The sequence below is a fragment of the Paramormyrops kingsleyae genome, chromosome 2 (assembly GCF_048594095.1).
Source record: "Paramormyrops kingsleyae isolate MSU_618 chromosome 2, PKINGS_0.4, whole genome shotgun sequence".
NCBI classification, from domain to species: domain Eukaryota; kingdom Metazoa; phylum Chordata; class Actinopteri; order Osteoglossiformes; family Mormyridae; genus Paramormyrops; species Paramormyrops kingsleyae.
In genome coordinates this window covers 17,283,206-17,305,680 of record NC_132798.1, presented here as the reverse complement: position 1 = coordinate 17,305,680, position 22,475 = coordinate 17,283,206, and the positions used below count along the sequence as shown (strand labels likewise).

At 42.3% G+C, this 22,475-nt stretch overlaps 3 protein-coding genes across 4 annotated transcripts; 1 reads left to right on the top strand and 2 right to left on the bottom strand.

Moving 5' to 3' along the window:
• Positions 1–75: 75 nt before the first annotated feature.
• On the bottom strand, positions 76–7,033 carry anapc7 (anaphase promoting complex subunit 7). Its single transcript, XM_023833818.2, has 11 exons — positions 6,667–7,033; positions 5,750–5,936; positions 5,427–5,546; positions 4,605–4,716; positions 4,358–4,511; positions 3,952–4,094; positions 3,456–3,573; positions 2,201–2,397; positions 1,760–1,984; positions 1,513–1,663; positions 76–992 (listed from the first exon to the last, which is right to left on the bottom strand). The coding sequence occupies exons 1-11, from the start codon at positions 6,765–6,767 to the stop codon at positions 803–805; spliced, it is 1,698 nt and encodes a 565-aa protein (XP_023689586.1). The 5' UTR covers positions 6,768–7,033; the 3' UTR covers positions 76–802.
• A 115-nt stretch (positions 7,034–7,148) lies between these two features.
• Positions 7,149–13,737, top strand: ube2g1b (ubiquitin-conjugating enzyme E2G 1b (UBC7 homolog, yeast)). The gene is made up of 6 exons (XM_023833819.2): positions 7,149–7,352; positions 9,911–10,013; positions 10,223–10,320; positions 10,548–10,726; positions 11,626–11,742; positions 12,150–13,737. The coding sequence occupies exons 1-5, from the start codon at positions 7,310–7,312 to the stop codon at positions 11,710–11,712; spliced, it is 510 nt and encodes a 169-aa protein (XP_023689587.1). The 5' UTR covers positions 7,149–7,309; the 3' UTR covers positions 11,713–11,742; positions 12,150–13,737.
• Positions 13,738–13,834: 97 nt separating this feature from the next.
• On the bottom strand, positions 13,835–17,428 carry LOC111855110 (actin-related protein 2/3 complex subunit 3-B). 2 transcript variants are annotated; one of them, XM_023833785.2, is made up of 7 exons: positions 17,153–17,428; positions 16,504–16,603; positions 16,197–16,273; positions 15,964–16,032; positions 15,482–15,608; positions 15,094–15,188; positions 13,835–14,044 (listed from the first exon to the last, which is right to left on the bottom strand). In XM_023833785.2, exons 1-7 carry the CDS (start codon positions 17,156–17,158, stop codon positions 13,982–13,984), a joined length of 537 nt encoding a protein of 178 aa, XP_023689553.1. In that variant the 5' UTR covers positions 17,159–17,428; the 3' UTR covers positions 13,835–13,981. The 2 variants fall into 2 exon arrangements, with proteins under 2 accessions (XP_023689553.1, XP_023689554.1); XM_023833786.2 differs by lacking the exon at positions 17,153–17,428 and adding an exon at positions 16,771–17,097.
• Between the last annotated feature and the right edge of the window lie 5,047 nt (positions 17,429–22,475).

Genomic DNA, 22,475 nt, shown 5'->3' with positions numbered 1-22,475 from the left:
TGGGCTGTAGGAGGCCCACTGACTCTCGCCACCAGGCTTCCATCTTTGCCACATCATGTGGAGACATTTGGCAAGTAAATTCCAACATGAATTTATTTATTATTACATTCAAGTACCCAAAGTAGTCTCTTAGTTTATATACAGTGAAAACTTTCACAACTCCTTTAGGAATTCCATTAACAGTGCCAAGAAATGTTGTTCCATGATTAGACACTTACATGATTGGCAGCTTTTGTTTGTTAAAAATAAAGCTCATAATGAGTTACATCTTGAAATAAGCAGTAACAATGACGCCAGAAAACTGGCACGTGGCATGATGGCCACACACACACACACCTACACACATACAGGTGGAAAAAAAATGCATGGGGGTTAGGATAACAGTAGAAAAAAATACGACTGCAACACCCACTTAGGATGTTCAGGCGACAAAAGCCCCCCACCCAAGGTGAAGCTGACTGCGGCCCCCCAAGGAGTCAGAGATGGAGGGAAACTAGGAGCAGCTTGCTGGAGAACACACTCTGCCCCAAAAAGCTTTATTTGGGGAGTTCCTGATCAGCATTTCCCAATCTGGTCCTCTGGGACCCACAGATAGTCCATGTTTTTGCTTCTTCCCAGCTCACAGAAATGTGGACTGTCTGGCCAGGGAGCTGGGAGGGAGCAAAAACATGGACTGACTGAGGGTCCCCAAGGACCGGGTTGGGAAACACGCCTCTAGATTATTCATTAAAAATAAAGGAGAAAGCGTGGGCTGCCTTTGCAGGAGTGGATGGTATCTCGGGGGTGGGGGGGAGCTCAGGGGTCACTGCATCCCGAACCACTGCTCCTGGTCGGCCCACTGCGCCGCCTCGCTGTCGCTACCCTCCAGGTCGCCGTCATCAGCGCTGCCCTCCATGTCGTCTCCATCCTCCTCCACTGTGGCCTCCGTGGGGCTCTCCTCTTTCTCCATCTTCTGCATACCCTCCAGAGATTTCTGGTCGTTGGGGTCCAGGCTGCGGCATTAAGGTTATCAGTTAGAGACAGTGAAAATGCTGCCATCTCAAGTTGTGTTTATATATGCATTACCATGCGCTGACATCAGGACCAATTACCCCACAAGACACACACTGCAACTACTACTACGTTTACCGTTTCCACGGGAACAAAATGGACGCTGAACTATGACTCCCATGAACCATCAGCTTCATTACAAATTCATTCTGATGTTTTTTTTTTCTAGGTGTAAATCATTTGCAAGCTGAAACTTAAAAACACTACGAACATTATGGGTGTCCTTAAAAATGCACCACTACTCCAGTGTTTCTGTGGTACTACTGCAGTTGTCTGTCAAAACTGCAATTAGCCCAGACCACCAGAAGAGGGAAGCACATAACTTTGCATGACAAATATTCATGACAATTGACAAAATGTACACAAAATTATATTAACAATGAATTGCATAAACAGGTATTTCAGCAATTTGGAAAATTTGCAATGGAAATGATTCTATTATAGTGAAGTGCTTTTGTTTACCTAAGTGCGATGCTGTACTGGTCCATTGCCTCTTGATAGTCATTGACAGCCACCAAAAAATCTCCCAGCATCCTATGCAGTACACAGTCACTCTGATTGGCTAGGGCATGCCGCAAAAGCGTGATTCCTTCCTCGTAATTCTGTTCCCTGCCTGATAAGAGAAGGTGTTAAATCTTCATCATACCACAAAGTATCACTCACCCCCTAACCCTCAACTCCCCGCCATCTCATTCATTCGCTCACTTACTCAGAAGCTCCGCCTTCTTGACCACAGCCTTGATGTAGTCAGGCCTCTGGGCCAGTGCCTTGTCCAGCAGTGTCTTTGCCTTCTCCTGCGTCATGGGGTCCTCCAGACACACCGTGGCCAGGATGGTCAGTGTCTGTGCATTGGCACCCAGTGTCTTGTAGATATTGTTGGCCATGCCCATCGCCTCTCTGATGCCATTAGAGGCCAGATAGCAGTCAATGAGACCTGCGGACAGAAATAGTACATCAAGCGGTGCTGGATTTGAAGTGAACAAGTCATCTTCCAACTTTTCTCCTTAATGAAACGCTTGTACACGTAAAACATGCCAGGACTGAAATCACAAAAGTACCCCAAAAAAAACAAAACACCCACTGTGTTGACACATCCATCTGATGGCTAACTACATACACAGAAGAACCCAGCGCTGTACGGCAGCCTTGCCTTCATAGCAGTCGAGTCGGCAGGGGGCGAGTCGTATGGCCTCTCGGAAATGGATGATGGCCTCCTGCACACGGCCCATATTACGCAACGCTGCCCCCTTCAGGAGCAGGGCCTGCACGCTGTTGCTGTTCAGCTGGATGGCCTTGGCACCCAGGTAAAGGGCACGGGAGTACCGCTTGCTGTAGAAGCTGTGACACCTGCGGGGTCAGACCACAGGGGGTGGGTGATGTCACCGAATGTCACGTCGCACCGTGTGTTCAGCGCTTCAGGCAGTCGGCTGGACACCGGCGCTGAATGCATACGGCGCGGGCTCACTGCGACGTGCCACCTCCTCACTGGCACTGAACGCATACGGCGCGGGCTCACTGCGACGTGCCACCTCCTCACTGGCACTGAACGCATACAGCGCGGGCTCACTATGACGTGCCACCTCCTCACTGGCACTGATCGCATACGGCACGGGCTCATTGTGACGTGCCACCTCCTCACTGCCACTGAACGCATATGGCACGGGCTCACTGTGACGTGCCACCTCCTCACTGGCACTGAACGCATATGGCACGGGCTCATTGTGACGTGCCACCTCCTCACTGCCACTGAACGCATATGGCACGGGCTCACTATGACGTGCCACCTCCTCACTGGCACTGATCGCATACGGCACGGGCTCATTGTGACGTGCCACCTCCTCACTGCCACTGAACGCATATGGCACGGGCTCACTGTGACGTGCCACCTCCTCACTGGCACTGAACGCATACGGTGCGGGCTCACTGCGACGTGCCACCTTCTTACACTTTCTGGGCGCCCTTCAGCAAGCCCAACTGCTGGGTGTTTTTAAAAGATACAGTGACGTAGAGTGCCTTGGATTACTTTTACAGCTGGCGGTAACAAATCTTTTTGAACGTATTACTCAGAATAAGAAATTTACCTGAACACATCAATACAGACATTTTTTTTACTGCTATAACTGTATAAAACCAAAGGATCTTTGCATTGAGTGACATTAATGTGTGTTCAGAGCTATAAAGCAAAATACCAGCACTGTACATCTGACTAGACATCACATTTCCTAGAAAATTCTGGGCTTTAAAGTGAGAAAACAGAAAAACTACCAGTTAAGTGACTTAAAGGCTTTTTTACTTAAGACCCTCAGATTAAGTACCTTTTATTAAGAAAACCTTTCTAGGAGGAGTCACAAACAGTCCATTTACTCATTACGGTCTTTACCAGGTTAATGTAACTGTTCTCTTACCCTGATATGACCCAAGGCTCTGCGTGCTGGTCCGAGATGTTGAACAGCCTCCCTCCCAGCACCTCGACGTCCTCCAGGTGACCCTCCCGTGCCATCAGGTAGCCGTACACGTCCATGCCTGAGGATATGGATCTGTCTGAATGTACTGCTTCACACACTGTTTTCAGCTACCTAAATACTACAAAGTCCCATCCCAGTGTCCCACTATGGACTGAAATGTACTATTATTATTATTATTATTATTATTCATACTTTTTTTTTATTGATCCCCATTGAGAAATTCTCTTTACGCCTCCCCCAACTTGCTCTCTGTAGGTGAGAGTAACTGGCCGCAAAGGGCAGCCACCCATAGCAGCACCCAGGGAGCTGGGGGTTAAGGGCCTTGCTCAAGGACCCACAGATGTGCTGAGGTCAGGCTTGAACTGAACTTTTTTCATTAAGTTCCTCTGCTGGCCATTACCACTGCACCACTTGTGTTGACCTTTGGCTCTCATACCTTTGATAAGGTAAGGGTCCAACATCTGAGCCTGCTCGAATTTCAGGATGGAGTTCTTGGTGTCACCGGCCCGGAAGTAGAGGTCTGCCAGGGTCACCAGCAGGTCCACGTTGTCCCGCAGGAGGGATTTCTTCTCTAGAGAGCTGTGGAAGAAACATAAACATGATGTCCATCTACAGACTGAGGCTAAGATAAAATATCCAGAAGATAGAGGCAATAACTGACCAGGTACTGTGTCACACACACAAAACATAACACACTCCTTCCATTCCAGATCAGTTATCAACAAGATGAATAGTCTTTCTAGATGGCTATGGTCTGCTCTGACCTCAATTAACAGGAAATCTGAGCAACTAAAAAAAGCAAAATAAAGAGTGGCTTAGAAGACAGGAGTGGTTTAGGTCACCATATGGTGTTGATGGCCCGCAGGTTGTCCCCGGCATGTATGAAGGCGTGCGCTTTAATCCACACCGAGAGCCAGTCCAGGTTGGGAATGGTCTGGATCACATCCATAGTCATGGAAGCCACTTCGGCTCCCTTCACCGACAAAGACAGCAGCCCTGGCAACAGACACAAGCCAAGGACGCGCACAATCAGCTTTCCCACCAAAATTGGGAGGCTTTAGACAAATCAAGGCCACGGTCCACTCCTACCAATGATGGCGTCGAGGGCCAGGGGACACTGCCTCAGCACCTCCTTGTAACTGGTCACTGCTGAGCGTTCCTGGCCTGCTTTCCTGTACAGATTGGCCAGCATCATGTTGATCTGGTGGTTTGAGAGGAGACAGGCAAATGACAGCTGCAATATTTGGCTCAGCAATTGGGCCCTTGAGCGAGCCCAGATAAATGGCTGCTCCCTGCTGTGTGACCCCAAGCTTCACTCTCACCTGTATATGATTATGTTGCCTAAAGGGCAAGACAGGAAATGTGAAACCTAAAGCGATCCTTAAGCAAAAGTTTTAACATTTAAAAACACTAACAGGAAAAAGGAAACAGGCAAAGTATTTGACAAGCACTTAAGTAGAATGAACTCTGTAATGGGTTCTTCCCACAGATTTGGACTTTATATTAACCCTCCCATCTACCAGCACTGTCACTTTATTGCTATTTGCACCATAATTGCCATTGTTAACCCTTTATCATTTTTATTGCTCTGATGATATTTATTTATCCACTCATTCATACCACTTCTTGCAGCTCTGCTGATTCCCCTAATGCTTAAGTTCCAACATTAATTACATTTACATTGTGTCAATGTTGTCATACCATTTTTTTTGCACTTGTACTGTCCATCTCTGCACTTTTTGTGTATATGTAACACTGCAGTCATGGGTAACATTATTACATTGTGCTGTATGCTGTTTTACTGTATACAGTTGGTGAGACAAGGCCCCACTTGACTTGGCCAATTAAGAAAGGTACTTTAACAGTACTGTGGGGTACGCAACATTCAAAGAAGTGAGGGAGTCAACATACCTTGGGGGTCCTTTGCCTCGAGGGGATCCCATCAAGCACGGGGATGGCATCCTTATCCAATTTCAAGATGGTGTAGCATTCTGCTATTTTATACTTCACTTCGATCTCTGATGGAAGGCTCTAGAACCAACACAGTATATTTTTTAGTCCTCACAAGGATCAGGAAGGCTCTAGGCCTTGAGTACAGCATAACCAGCTGTTGCGTATCACCATCATCATGAACACAGAACGGCAAAATGCACACTTTGCAGCCAACATTAAAGTGACGGTCCACCTTCAGAGGGAGCAGAGGGAAGGGCAGAGCATCAGGCCAGCTGGCATACCTGCGCCTGCAGAGAGGAGGCGGTCCCACCAGTGGATGGGCGCACTTTGGATGTCTTGCTCAGCACCTTCTTCTGCTGCAGGGCCATGTTGTACTTGCAGGCAGCATTGCGGTACTCCTTGTCGTGGAAAAGCGCATCTGCATGGTACACGAGCAGCTGGTACTTCTGTGATGGGGAGAAGAGCTCCCTGCAGGGACAGCATGAGGGGTGTAAATCATATGCTGGCTGACAATAGGAAACAACACAGCAGGGATTCCCAGATCAAGGTGTTCCTATAACGGCAGCAGTAATGAATACTTCACATCTCAAATACTGTACTAAATAACGGACCAGGTATTTTCCCCCTCTGCATACATTGTTACTTAAGAGTATGTTTGTTACAATTTTCATACGTAATGGCCTCTACAAGTAGAGAAATGCTGAATGCGCTCCAAAAAAAAAAACAAGATCGAGTATTTATTTGAGACGGTGCTAAGTGTACCTCTTCGTGAGATATTTTGCTGTACTTTTGAATTTATCACATTCCTTTAACCACTTACTAGGTAGAACTATATACCAATATGCCTTCCTAAACTATATGCCTTCCTAAACAAATATCAAATTGATGTATTCGGCTGCAATACTATATCTTGACTTAAAATGAAAACCATTACGTCTTGGAAAAGAGAGAGAACATCAAACAGAGAACATTAATGTCAAATTTGGTTATTCATAGCCAGTCAGAAAAACATGCATCGACTAGAAAAGCAGTCGAGACCGAAAAGAAGACAAGCAAACTTAAGCAGCAGACAGCGTAACACTATCATGAAATCCACAAAACTGCGCATGACTCGATATAGAAAATAACGGATTTATCATAGTATTGAAGTGATATGTCCCCGGAGATCCCAGTAACAAACCTTGGCACGGATACTTACGGGTTGTTGTTGCTCATCGTCAATAGCAAACTGCTCATTATCCGGACGTTCGAGTGTAGTCCGGCAGCTGCCATGTCCCTAACATAATCTATTACATTCATGGTAAACTGCTGTGGTAATTTTCCTGAGAATGAGCAAGATCAAACCCCCCAAAAAGTAGTTGAAACGCGCTGGCAAACTGTCAGCTAGCTAACTGTCTAACAACACTTTTCGTCCAAATACGATTTCGCATCAAATATGGCGCCTTTGGGTCTTAAAGGCGGTCCTAACATTTAATGTTATACTACAATTGCCCTAAAAGGCACTTTGGTTTCCTCCCACGAACTTTAAACTGATATGAGAAGTAAATATAAAACGTCTTACATATTAAATTTCTTTGTTTAACGTTAGATTCTGGCGCGTGTCGTGTTAGTTTTACCGTGTTTAACATTTTTAAAAAGGCACTGCTGCGGGCAGCCTGGGAAGTCCGCGCATGCGCGCAGGGGGGTCTTTAGCTGAGAGCCCTAAATGTGTCAGACACAGGGGCAGTCAGGGAGCCAGTGAAAGCTAATCGGCGGAGTCCATTTCATTTTGTTTTATTTATTTCACAGTACGTTTCGGCGAGAACTGCGACTGTATTTTTTTTTGTGTTAGCCCACATACAATGACTGAACAATCAGCGCTGCTTCTCCGAAAACAACTGGCAGGTAAGGGACGTTGCCCTTAAGGTAGCTAGCTAATTGTCGTGCTGTTAAAAATAGTAAAGTATGGACGCCGGACGCCGCCTTATTAAGTGTCCATAGCCGTGTGTTTGTTTACACCGTTTGGCTTTGGGTCAGTGACCCCCCATTACCTCTCTCCTAGCGCGAAACGCATATCGAGTTTATGAGGCACTCTTAATAGCACGTTAGCAAACTTACTGTCTTGGTTTTAATGTTATTATTCAACTTGTATGTTCAAGCGCACTAGTTAATCCATTGATTTTATAGGGCTGAGCCATTGAATAACTTTTGTTAGCTTTTTATATACTTGAGTAAATTTAGTGTCTCATAAGAAACAAAAACATGTAAAAATCCATAGCTATATTTATCCAGGATACAGATCTGCGGTGATGTGGCTCTTGACGGTGTAATGAGACGATCTTATTCAGCTACCTCGAGCGCTGTTTTGGGTTAAAATTAGGTCCCTACGCAACACGATAGTGGAACGTATACATATGGTTATAATTAGCCTGTTCGTCTAATGATGAACAAAGAAAAAGTCTTATTTGCCTCGACGTGAGTTACTTGGTTAGCTGTCTTAATAGCATTCTCATACACTCGGCTCCTTAGATCACCAGCTTACGACCAGGCAAATGGCTAAATATTTGCCATGCTGCATTTCTAACATGCAAAATACATATCGATTCTAACATCCTATTTCTGATCAAATCCATTAAGAAGTCCAAAATGTGTCTTGTATGTTTTTTTTGTGCTGGAAATGACTGAAAAACAAAAAATATAATTTACCCCTGCCCCACAAAATATTTGTTTTATCATTGACATGAAAGTTGTGCAGTTCAGATGACTGTGTTATAATTTCTCAATTTTGTGTCTATAAAACATGTATAATTAAAACAGGTGGGATACTCAGATTTTCTTTTTGGTCACACTCTTATCCCTATTGAACATCACGGTGAGTTACAAGCATGAATAATGCAACCACTTGTGTTTACGTTTATTTATCTGCCTGACACTTTTGTCCAAAGCAACAGACAAGTGAGGCAGATATGTTACATGCACAGAGCCGTCAAGAAGCCTGTTTAGGTACAAGCTAGGCTGAGCTTCCAGTGACTGATAACAAATGAACATAGCAGTTTTGGAGAAAAAGATATTAATGAAAGAACATTGTTAATGCAACAATGTCAGGTCATACGTATACAATGGTGTGTTATTCCTAGTATCAAATGTTACAACTGGATTTCAGCATATTATGGAGGCACTAAGGCTTTCATTTGGACTGTTATATTGATATGTGGATGAATATTGTGTCATTGTTCCTGGTGTTACTGTACTTGTTACAGTGTGCTGTACACAGCTAATTGTGTATGAGCTGGAATAGCACATGGGGAGCTGTCTGGGTAGAATGCCCCTCCATATAGATGTTCTGTTTTTTTATTCCAACACACCTGGTTCACAGAGGAAGGGTTTGTTGGTTAGTTGACTTTGTGGGTAATTATTTCAACCACCAGTTTTGTGGTGCTGAAATAGGAATCAGAATATTTAATTATTGTACATAAGGGGACATTTTTAAGAATCCCTACTGTGTTGAATGGTAGATGTTCTGAGAAACAGGAGTGTTGGCATAAGGATGTGTGTGTAGAGAGCTAGGTGGGGCGAGTGAATGGTTTGGTGAATAGAAGTTATGACAGTGTGTCATACAGTGGGGTGTGATAAAATGACATTCTTTTAGGGATACATTACTCATTTCAGAATGTTTTCTTCTGCCAGTGATCCAGTAGCGTCAATGTCGTGCTATCTATTGGGGGGGGGGGAACAGAACACGAAGTAGGTGGGGCCAGTTTGTGTCACTGTGTGTCATGCTCAAACTGAATTGAAAGTGCCAAGATGGAGTCTGATCCTTCATTATATGAGAAGCTGACATCTGCTTATAGCATGTCCAGTTACCTCGGACAGGCACGCTCATCTACATAAGTCCTTGATCTTTCCAGAAGCAACATAGCTTTGCATATATTATGTGTCATCTGTAATATTTAGTGTGATATTACAATTTTAAACCTGGTGTAAAGTGGAATATCTTCAATGCAGTATGAACTCATAGTTGACAGGCGATGACATTATTCTGATGGCGTTGGCTGTGTGAGGTTGTGATCACTGCAGGGGGGGTATCTTAGGATAGGATAAGACTGCATTGATCCCACAACAGGGAAATTTACTTGTTACAACAGCCAATAAAAATAAATAGCAATACAAAATTTATGTACACAAATACACGTTTCACATATGCAGTGAATATTGAACATACTTCCTCCATCACCAGTGGTTTTCTCTTCATACTTGTTGCCATTTTAAATAACTAATTTTGTACTTTCCACATCGTACTTTAAGCGCAAACCCCCCCCCCCCGCCCCCCCAAAGGTACATGACGCCTATCATTTTTTGCCTGTGTGTCACTGCAGTTATCCCATCTGCATGTTCAGCTTCATGATGCCTGTATCCCACCCCTAAAATTATTGTGCCCTGTGGCTGTGTGTTTTCACCATTAGAGCTCAACAAGAACCCGGTGGAAGGATTTTCTGCTGGCCTCATAGATGATGACGACATCTACAAGTGGGAGGTTGTCATCATAGGCCCGCAGGACACACTGTTGTAAGTGGGGGGGATGTGATGAGCGACAAGCTTCCGTTACTGACCTGTTATATCAGCGGGAGACCTCGATGTCCTGTGTTTTGTATATTTGGTTATTTGTTCTTCGTGTTCTTGGTAATGAAAATAATCACGCATGCAGTCCTTTTGGTCTCTTAGGTCGCATAAATATCAGCTTTAATTCTTTCCTGTGCTCCTTTTTCTTTCTGAAGTGAGGGAGGCTTTTTCAAAGCCTACCTGACCTTTCCCTATGACTACCCACTGCGACCTCCCAAGATGAAGTTTATTACTGAAATCTGGCATCCGAATGGTAAGAACTCAAATTGTGCTGATTTTTCATGCGGATTCCTCACTGTTCTCCCCTTGCACGTCTGTTTACCATGTGTGGTCGTGTTTTCCACTCTAGTCAATATAGTATTGAACTGGAGCCAGTAAAGTGTGCTTGAATCTCGATCACCTTCTGCATCCATTTCCTCAAGTCTTCCAGATTCAGGCTTGTTAACTGGTTATTATTTTTGCAACCGACTGCCCCACCAGTGGCAAAGAATGGAGACGTGTGCATTTCCATTCTGCACGAGCCGGGAGAGGACAAGTTTGGCTACGAGAAGCCGGAGGAGCGCTGGCTACCCATCCACACTGTGGAGACCATCATGATCAGCGTGATCTCCATGCTAGCAGACCCCAACAGCGACTCGCCCGCTAACGTGGATGCTGCCGTGAGTCTGCCTCCCTCCCTTACTGTCCTCTGACCAAGGGGGATGGTTCCTTCTTCGGCAGGTGTTTAACACATCATTTAATAGATGCTTTTTTTCTATGGATATTTTTTTGAGAGAACAGGCAGAGACTACCCGGAGCAATTGGGGGTTAAGGGCCTTGCTCAGGGACCCAACAGTGACATCTCTTTGTCAGCTATGGGATTTGAACAATGTCCTAACCCGCTGAAGCACATACCATTTAGCTCCTGATGCAGAGAGTGAAGCTCAGCTCCTGCCGGGCAGTGTTAATATCAGTTGTACTGCCACTTCTCCTTTTGTTTACTCGGTGACTGTTGAAGTCTTTTCTGTCCTCAAATATGCTTGATTGACGTTGCATTCGTAAAATTCGTGAAATTCATTTCAGTGCAGTGCTTCGAGGGGTAATAGGGGTGAATGACAGTGATTAACTACAATTTGATATGAGTTCATTGGGCTGAAAGGGAATTACTCTAGGGTAGACCTGTTGAGAATTGATATGGTCACCCATACTGTGGATTATGGAGCATTTAGCTCCTTCAGTTATGGTGGCCTGTGCCCTGGCGCTCTTAGTTCCAGCTAATTCAGCTAATCATGAGGCTAAATGGTCCCACCAAGACAACTGGAACTCTTTGTGGTTTAATGGCTAAAAAGCATTCTGGACTATATCGTAATTGAACAGCGATGGCAGCTTTGGGATTTGAATAGTTGACGGGATGGTCGCTTCTACTCCCAGGGGTTTGCGGTATGTCAAGAAATTTGTTCTACCTGAGCACTTCAGAGTTTGCCTGAGCTAATAATTTCCCCCTGACCTAATTTGGGACTCTCTCTTTCTCTCGGCACTGTGAAGGCCTTTGGGTAAATGGTTCTGTTGGGTCTTGCAGAAAGAGTGGAGGGAGGACCCCAATGGCGAGTTCAAGAGGAAGGTGGCCCGTTGTGTAAGGAAAAGTCAAGAGATGGCATTCGACTAGGCCGGCACTGCTGTTACCGGAGCATCCAGGGTAAGCCATGGCTGAATCGCAACATTTAGTGTTAATCAGTGCCACGTAATCCCAGTAAAAAGGGTACGAGAACAGCTTTTATGGTACGTTTCAAGATTTATGCCTGGATGCACAGGAGACCAGTGTCTTAAGCACTGTGAAGACTTGTTCTAATTTTATGTTCAAAGTCGGTAGTGGCCTGGGAAGCGGACTTGTGACCCGGTGATCCTCTGATGACATCGTGGGGGGGTTCTGCTATTCAGTGCTCCTTCTTGAATTTGACGTGTGAATAAATGCAGCTGCTGGGTGGTGTTCACTCACTCCTCATTCAGCAGTAATGTAATTCACCCTTTAGTTTTGCTTAACGAGTCCTAAATATTTGCTTTTGTAATCAGGAAATATTTTATACGTTTTTCTCCCCCCCCCAGCTAAGGAAACAAAACTTCCTGAGGAAAATGGTCACCCCTTTGCATCCTTCTTCTGTTGACTGGGGGTTGGGGTGGGAGTGAGGGTCTTGTTTCCTAGATGGATGAACATGCAATGCCCACCAGTTGAACAAGTTTTGATTTCCTTCCTGGAAGTGTATATTTAATTTTATTTATTTCGAAGACTGATGTAAGATATGTCACTACTGTAAATTAATTGCTTTTTTATCTGCTGCTGAAATGTTTCTACTTTATACCAGGTTTCTTATGCAATTTGTTCTCTTTGTTGGTCATAATCGGACTATAATTAATAAAAGCCAGTTTCCATTGTTCCTGACACACATCTCATAAATAGCCTGAACGTCCCAAGAATTTAACCTGCTCCTAAGGGGCTCATTAGTGCCACCCCCACACCTTCGATCCTCCTTGTGTACAGTTTTACACAATGCTGTCTCTCGTAAACAAGTAGTCTTTTTTTTTTTTTTTTTTTGGTCATACATTTACATGATTGTCATTGTCACAGGACTGTTCATTTTTGACTGCTTGTTTTATGATGACCTAAAAATGTATCAAACCAGCTGTGATGCCCGTCCCCCCGTGTACCACCCTGGCATCTGCACTCCCCTCCACATCTCACTGCTGTTTTGCTGGGTTTAGTGAATCCCCTGCCTGTGTGGATGTGCCCCCTTCCCCTCCGCTCAGGCAGAGCGGTTACATTTCCATGTGGGATTGTTCCTCCTGCTCACGGTCAGCTCAGTAACACACAGTTCATTTAGAAGTCTCACCTAAACAGGCCTATGCAGCGTATAAGTGTTTCATACTGCAGGCAGCCTTTTGAGGGGAAGGAGCTCAGCAGGTGTTTTCCAGGTGCCTGGTGCATGTCTTTCACCTCCAGGGCTAGCTGGACCTGGCCTTGAAATTCCCTGTGGTCCACGCTAAGCAGCTACATGCCGCTTCAGAGCGCATGCAGACCAGTGAACCTGAGGTGTGTGTTGGCACTAGTCATCGACTTTTGGTAAGGACAATAGAAAGGGTTTGTTATGAGGTTGTGAGGAGAATAGCCCTTTTTACTGAATGTGCCAATTATATTTTACTGTCTGGGGGAGGGGGGGTTCCTTGTTTAAGCATGCATCACGTGAGACTGTAAAGCACTGGTGGGGTGTTCGCACTGTCCGGCAACTTCCCGGGTTTTACCTGTTCACGAAATATCTAATGCTTCTGTAGTCCAAGGCCCAAAGGAAGGAGCTTTAAATTTAACCTGCTCACTTAGCGAGGGTCGTTTCCGGTAGAGCTAGCTTTAGCAGAATGGGTTTGGTGTAGGTTTAGTGCTTCCCCTTGACCACAGCACTACACAGACCGGTGCTCACTGTACTCACACGCCAGGAGCCGAGCATAGCGGACGCCATGAAGCAATACGAGAAGAATCGCACTCACCTGCTCCTCAGCTGCCCGTCGTTTCAGGTTGCACTGGCATGCAAATTTGTACCCCTTATTTTTTTAAGGTCTTACCCAGTATGTTTATTTGTATCTCTCATCCTGTTACTCCTGTGTAATGTGTATTGAATTTGACCCCAATAAAATGTGAAATGTGTTCTGTCTCTAACAGTCTGTGGTGCTTTAAGCCAGTGTTACAAAACCAATCACCTCAGACAAATGGTAAACATCTAAAATGAAAGATTAAGACACCATTTGAAAAGTTAACGTTGCTGGCCGTTTATTAAGCACATACTTGACACGATAAATAGACCTTCCACGGCTGAAGGCTTAGTATTCTGACACCCATAAACTGTATAAAAACCCTGAACGTGTTTGAAGACGACGCGCCGCGACGCTGCCTACTGTCCTGGTGCCGACAGGCTTTTGTTCATGAACTGTTTCTTCACAAAGCAAAGCCACCACTGGGGACAGAGAGGGCAGAATGATCAGCACTGTGACAGTGACGCTTCAGGTTATACAGCTCAAGTGAAATTGAATACAATGAAGAAGCCCTTTTCAAAGAAGAGTACAAGGGTAAAATATGGTCTGAAGTTACCAGATTAAAAAAAGACATTGTGCATAAATCTGATATCAGCTGGGGCAGCAATGTCACCTGGTTGATTTGATGGGACAAATCGTATCACTGTGGCAAACAAGTGTATTGGACATACAGCCACTAAAAAAGGTGTCATTTCTGAAAGGGAAAATTTATTTTAAAAAGACAAAAACCTAAACATGCAGACCATACATAAAATTACCTGGACGCATGGGGAAACACAGGAAACAAAACGGGATGTCAAAAGTACTTAGAAATATCAGTCTGCATATATTCTAGCTATAAACAACTTTGTGTTTTATCTTAAGAACATAATTGAATTATCAGCCGTGGAAAGCAATTAGTTTCATATTTTAAGATGCCACAGAGGAAATCACATGTGCTCTGTCCAAGTGGATGTTATCCCCAGGTGTAAATTAAAAGATGGATGGCAATATGACCTGTGACAAACTTATGAGGTTAAATTATGTTACAAATCCACAGCCTTGTCTGAGGACTATCACAGCCATGGGTCGTGGAAAAGTGGTCAAGTGGCTTCATATGTTCTGATGCTGATTTTAACCATTTCTAACAGTCTGAATAATAATAATGGCATTCACAAAATTAAAAATATTTGAACTGAATAAGACAAGAAAAAATCTTCCTTTTAAAGCCTAACTACTTTTAAAAGGTCATGTCTGCAAGCAGAAAATGATAAATTCAAATGGTAGTTTCTTTAAATAGGTATAGTATGGGGATCTATCAAGATGGGACATCTATCAATTCCATATGGATATTTTCTACATTTCCATATGGATTTTTTTCTAGCATAAACGGGTAGGCTTTCCAGCAGTTCCAAAAGATTAAATCAATCCATATCTGTGCAGCATCTAACAGCTTACAAAAAAAAAGTGAAAGATTATGCAAAACTCTCACCTTGCTGGGTTTGTCTGTCTCGGGGTCAAAAACCTTGTCGCACAGCCTGAGGCCAGTCTCTTGTCGGACCTGCTGCAAGTACGCCCTCATGGTTTCTATAGAGCGTAAAGAGGAGTCAGCATAGACAACAGCAGACACAATGTGTGATATCACCCATCTGGAGGGCAGGCGTTCCTGTGGGATCACATGCTTTGTTCATCCCATAAACAGTAAGTGCAACACTGAATGTGAGCATCGGAACGGTTTTCCATCAGATGCTTACATCCAAATCTGATCGCCAGCATCTTGCAGCTGCTCGACTCTCCAGAGCTTGAACATATTTTCTGAGATCCCCTCCCCCACAATCAAGGTTCTTCTACAGGAGAATTTCTCGGCAGAGCACCCTTACCCTCTTCCTGCTTGTCGACAGGCCTGGCGTACATGGCGTTAAGGGGGAACCCCGGCTCCCCGGGGATGGGAAAGTTGGTGATGCCTAGAGTGTACATCTCCTTTTCTCCCTGGTTCTTTGTGCTGCACTGCATAAGTATATTTACATCTGCTTACAACTGAACCATTACTTCATAATTCTAATAATATAATTTACTATAATAATACTGAATAATATACTAAGGGTTTACATTGTAGCATTAACATGTTAACTTGTGTTCAGCACAAAACACAAGAACCTATTGTTAACTTCTAAAAACAATCATGAATTAAAAAGAACATGGAAATTGAACTGATTACAATGAATAAAGTGGTTAATAGTGCAATTTACCCAGTAGTGGGGTTAACACTGTACACATATGTTACCTATCAACTACTGTGTCATCAATGCAGACAGAAGACCAGCGTTAGTGTTAGTAAGTCACCGTCTGGAGACAAACCTACCTTCTGTAGTTTCTTGAGACATTCTGAGATGTATAGTGTCACATAGATCAATGTTCTGTCTGCCTCGTTCTGGGGGGTGGGGTGTCACAACTTTAATACCTTCAAATTTCGTGCATGACAAGAAAAATAGTACGTCTGTGCATAGGCACATATACGCCTAATAAACAGCTGATCAAGAATACAGCTTCCTTTTTTGACAATATGTGCACGTATTTTTGTGGTAATTTTCTTACCTTGATTTCGTAGTTCTTGAAAAAGACGTTGGCTTTAAAGTAGTAGATAGCTTCATCAATGATGTCGGAGTCTTTTGCTGTAACAGTAAGCCAGCGGACTTTTTCTACTGTCAAAGTTACTAAAAAACTTTACAGTTTTTAAAATCACGAATGCTTAATCTTGTAAAAATTAAGTCGTAAAATACTGAAGAAAATGGGAATAAAATGGGAAAACGATGGCAATAAGCAGTTTTACATAAAGGTTAGCTTAACGTACAGTAAGTTCATGTATCCATGCACACAAACTGCATGGTTCGACAGCACTTACTCTCTTTGGGAGCGGGACCCTTAAACTGTGTTTTCAGCGGCAGCATGGCCATATTACCGACCAGTTTAGTGTTCATATCCATCAGATTTGAATGATAAGCCTGAAATCCACAAACACTGATTTAGTCGGCCAGCTAAACGAACTATAAAGTTTTAACTGTTTCCTTAGTAAAACAATGAACCTTATTGGCAAAAGGATTGTCATCGTGCGGATTTCATAACTTGAACAGACATGATTTTTTTGTTTATACATTAAAATATAAATTACCTAGCAAACCACTCAGCCTCCACAAAAAGCACAGCAGCCTTTCCATTTATCATTTGTGTAACCGATTTACGAATCGACGTATGGAGCCAAAGGCAACAATCTAGGTATTTTAAAACCGCCTGTCATCCCTTCCGTCTGAACTGCAGCCACTATTTACAGCCCCTTAATACACAGAGCTAACTGCTAACTAGCCAGACCAGTTTATATGCTACCGCCCTTGCTACTTTCTTAGCTATCCAGACCCAGTGGATTGCAGATACGAAGACTGATATATCTAGTTAGTAAACCGGTTTTCCCAATTCTTATACTGGTCATATGTAATTAACATAAAAAGGCCAATTACGTCTTAATAACCGGCTTGGTTTAATTAAGATGAACTTACCGGCATCTTGGCTGTGGATTTTTAGCAGACTTGCTACCTAGCTAGCTAACAGCGAAATCAAAGCTGTCAGTACAGTTAATTCTGCTTCCCTTTAAGAGACCGAGATTAAAGTGTCCCGGACTCCTGACTCTAGATCAGTTTCACCTTTTTGTCGTAAATAATTCAGCTGTAATATGGGTTCGGTTAGCTGACCCCGCGTCAGAAATTGGAGTCGGAAAAATAGTATGATCCAGAAAACAGGAAGTGGGGAGAAACACCTGAACTGAGCCGTGCAGTTACCCGGACAGCTCGATAGGTGGCACAATAGCGATTTTAACCTATTTGCACCTACCACATACTGTTTGCAGAGAAGGGATTTGTAGTGACTCACTAAAACGGATAGGCGGATTTTGGACTACATTTGCTGTGAATATTAACTTTAAAATACATCATTCATAGACAAGCTTTTTGTGATCCACTATAGTGTAGTTTACACATTTATTTGACAAGACAACATCTATCCATTTTCTGAAACCGCTGAATCCTAACTTGGGTCGCGGGGGTACAAGACAGCATTTCATAGGAAAAATGTGGTAAACATTCAGTTCACAAGCAAAATGAATAAAAAGCTCAAAGTTTGTAGCGTTCATTGGAAATGATTTTTAAATTCAATGATCTAATAGCGTGCTAAATGAACAGCAAACTCCACTAGGCGTACTTGAAATGTGAAAGGTAACAAATCAATTATTATTTTTTTGTAAAATATGTGGCAGCTATCCATCCATCCATCCATCAGTCATATCTATTGTAATTGGGGTAAGGAGGTGATTCAGAAAAGACGATGTGTTATGCAGCAAGTTGTTTTTATGAGTATGTCATATCTTGTACACCAAAATTATTTCAGAAATGTATATATTTTGCATATGATTGCACAAATCATGTCAATGTTAAGCCTAATGTAGTACATCAATATCCACGATTAGCCTATTATTACAAATTAAACGGCTACTTTTACATTACATGTTTCTTATATAGCATACATGTTTATTCATCTCGACGTATAGGTTACAATTGAGAAAGAAGGGTCAACAACTCTTTAAAATGTCAACCGATGATTAATAATATATGGGGAATAAGAGATGAAAAGAAGATTTACAGATTTTTTTAAAGTACAACCACAAATACACATTTTTAAAAATTGCAAATCCAATGTCGAGTTTTGAGTGTCCCAGGGGCACGCATGCGCAGGAGAGACTGGACGCACGTGAACTCTACTTTGCTCACCTGAACCCTACAAAGCGGTATGCCGGTGCAGTATAGCGTGACTTTTTAAAATACATACGGATTTTACAGCAAATAATGAGAAAACAAGTAACATTCGTCGAAGGATACAAAGAGCAGCATCTTATCCGGCAAGGCAACAGCCGCTTCTTAGCAACAAGGTGAGATAGCAATCTGGTATCACAGCATGGGTCAAATTATCTGTGACTTGTAGTGACATAAAATTGAACGTCCAGGTATTCATAAAATGTAGGAACAGTAACTTTATGAAAACATAACGCTACAAACAGACCATTATGGTAAATTTATGCATTATATTAATATTAATTTTAACTATAACATTTATTGCAAATGGTATAGGGTTTAACGATTTAAAAAAAAATAAAGGTATTATGTAATAGGACATTCAGAAGTATGAATGTTTTTAATTATTTAAAAAAGAACAAAATACTGTACACAGTTACTAGAATATATTTTATCTTGTATTCTCTTCTTATTGCTGTTTGCAGGTCTGCTGGACATTACTGTACACACAGATGTAAACATATTGGTATGTTTCAATCAATAGTATTTGTTTAATGCAATACATCCATTTACATTGAGTCTTCGTGCAATTTGAAACGGATGTTAGGGGAAGACATACTGGTGTACTGTTACCAATGTGTAATGTTACCCTCGGTACCCTGAATAGGGGGCCCAATGGAGATTCTGTGTGCAATGAGGCTGCTATTTGGTTGTTTGCTAGAACAACCAAATTGGTTCCTCCAAAGCTTTCGTCCTTCTAGGGAGTTTTTTCCTTGCCACTGTCACCTCTGGCTTGCCCACTGGGGGCTTTGGGTGGGGATGCTGTAAAGCGCATTGAGACAATGTAACGTTGTGAAAATGCACTATACAAATGAAACTGAATTTAATTAAAATTTGAATTATCATAACAGTTTCTGCTAGAGATAAAACAGAATTGCTATGCGAGTGAGATTTCAGGGGTGTTGAGATTGTTCAATATAGTACACATAAAACCTGCAGGTTATTTTTTTGTCGTAATTTATTATCCATTATGACTCAAGTTACACTTTTATCCACGTACACAACTAAACACTTACTGGCACAATTAAATTTACTTACTGTTAAAAAAATAACTTTCTGCTGTTTGATAAATGGTAATGCAAAAAGTAAGAAATTATTTTTTTGTTTGAAATCAGGGAACACAAATGAATCACAGTATGTCAAAAGATATTTTTTTTCTGTAAATATTTCCTTTTTACTTCACAGCCTCTGACACCTTGTCCAGTGATGAGAAGTGTGGTATAAATGCACAGAGGATGGATCCTTTTAAGCCAAATCCAAAGCCCACATCTTTGGATTCCCCACACTGAGTGATAAGGATGGACAAGAATATAATATGGATGGTTACACATTGTTCCGTAAAGACCGTATAGGTAAGAAGGGAGGTGGTGTTGCAGTATATGTAAAGGAAATCTTGCAGGCAAGGGAGCTTACTGATATAAGTAAAAGTACGGAAGCTATATGGGTAAAATTAGATGCTAAAAACTCAAATAGCCTAATTGTCGGTGTTTGTTACAGAGCACCCAATGTAGCTGCTGAGGAAAGCAGATTGTTATACAGTGATATTAGGATTATGAGCAATAAAAATGATGTGGTAGTTATGGGTGATTTTAATCTACCGGGGATACAGTGGGACATTGTTGCTGGCTCTTCTGAAAATGAACTTGAGATGGTGGAATTAGTACAGGATTGTTTTTTTACTCAGTTTGTTAACACCCCTACCAGGGGAGATGCCATTCTTGATCTTGTTTTGTCTAATAACCAGGACAGGATTGGTAAATTAGATGTTTTAGAACCACTTGACAGTAGCGATCATAACATGGTTAAATTTGAGGTTAAGTTTAGTGCCCGAAGAGCAAAGTCCAAATCAAAAATATATAATGTTAGGAAGGCTAACTTCAATTGTATGAGATTAAAACTAGAAACCGTGAACTGGATGGAGTTAAATAACAAAACTGTTGAAGAGGCATGGGAATTTTTTAAAAGCACATTATTGCAAGTACAAGAGGACTTCATACCTGTTTCTAGCAAGAATAAATCTAGGAAATTGCAACCTAGGTGGTTTAATAGGGACATAAAGTATAAAGTAAGGAGGAAAAGGGCTTTGTTCCAGAGATGGAAAATAACTGATGATGACATAATAAAGCAAGAGTATCTAAATCTACAGGCTGAATTAAAAAATGACATTAGACGAGCTAAAAGGAATGTCGAAAGGAAGATCGCATTGGAGGCTAAGGATGACGTTAAAAGTTTCTTCCAGTATTTTAACTCTAAAAGAGCTCTAAAAGCTGAAATTACTAATCTGCAGGATAGTAAGGGTCTTATAATTGAAAACGACATTGACATAGTAAATGAGTTCAATGATAGTTTTGCACGGGTATTCACTGTCGAGGACACTAGTAACTTACCAGTTCTTATTACTAATTCAACATCGTCTATAACTAATATATATATAACTGAAGCTGATGTTTTGCAAAGCCTAGCTAAGCTCAAAATAAATAAATCACAGGGCCCTGATGGCATCTTACCTATAGTGTTAAAAGAGATGAGGGATATTATTTGCCGACCCTTAACATTACTGTTTCAAAAATCCTTATCTGAAGGTGTGGTACCTTCTGATTGGAAGCATGCCAACATAACGCCCATTTTCAAAAAAGGGGATAGAAGTAATTTGTCAAACTATAGGCCAATCAGTCTAACTTGTATAACTGGTAAAGTTATGGAGGCTATAATCAAAGAGAAAATGGTAGATTACCTGGACTCAAATAACATTTTGAGGGATAGCCAGCATGGATTTAGGAGAGGTAGATCCTGTTTAACAAATCTGTTGGAGTTTTTTGAGGAAGCTACTCAGGAAGTTGATGATAAGAAGGCCTATGATGTCATCTATTTAGATTTCCAAAAGGCTTTTGATGTTGTTCCCCACAAGAGGCTCTCACTTAAACTCAAAGCGACAGGTATTTTAGGAACTGTAGCGACTTGGATTGATAACTGGTTAACGGATAGGAAGCAGCGAGTAGTTATAAGAGGCTCGATGTCACAGTGGGCCTGCGTTCATAGTGGGGTACCGCAGGGTTCAATTTTAGGACCACTTTTGTTCCTAATTTACATAAATGATATAGACACCAATATATACAGTAAACTGGTGAAATTTGCAGATGACACCAAGGTGGGTGGTGTAGCAGATACTGAACTAGCGGCTCAGCAGCTACAGCGGGATCTTAATTTAATTAGTGACTGGGCTGACACCTGGCAGATGAAATTTAACATAGACAAATGTAAGGTACTCCATGTAGGGAGCAGAAATATAAAGTACAGGTATTTTATGGGACCTACTGAAATAAAGGTAGCTGATTATGAGAAAGACCTTGGTGTGTATGTTGATGCTTCCATGTCTCATTCTCGCCAGTGTGGGGAAGCAATAAAAAAGGCCAATAGGATGTTGGGGTACATCTCCAGGTGTGTGGAGTTTAAGTCAAGGGAGGTAATGCTAAGATTATACAATTCCTTGGTGAGACCTCACCTAGAATATTGTGTACAGGTTTGGTCACCATATCTTAAAAAGGACATAGCGGCCTTAGAAAAGGTGCAGCGTAGGGCCACAAGAATGATTCCTGGTCTTAGAGGAATGTCATACGAGGAAAGGTTATTTGAGCTAAATCTGTTCAGCCTCAAGCAAAGGAGACTGAGGGGGGACATGATCCAGGTCTATAAGATTCTAACAGGTTTGGATGCTGTTCAACCGAATAGTTACTTCAGCATTAGTTCAAATACAAGAACTCGTGGCCATAGGTGGAAATTAGCGGGAGAACATTTCAAACTGGATTTAAGGAAGCACTTCTTTACACAGCGTGTAGTCAGAGTATGGAATAGTCTTCCTGATAACGTAGTGCAAGCTGAATCCTTGGGTTCCTTTAAATCAGAGCTAGATAAGATTTTAACAACTCTGAGCTATTAGTTAAGTTCTCCCCAAGCGAGCTCGATGGGCCGAATGGCCTCC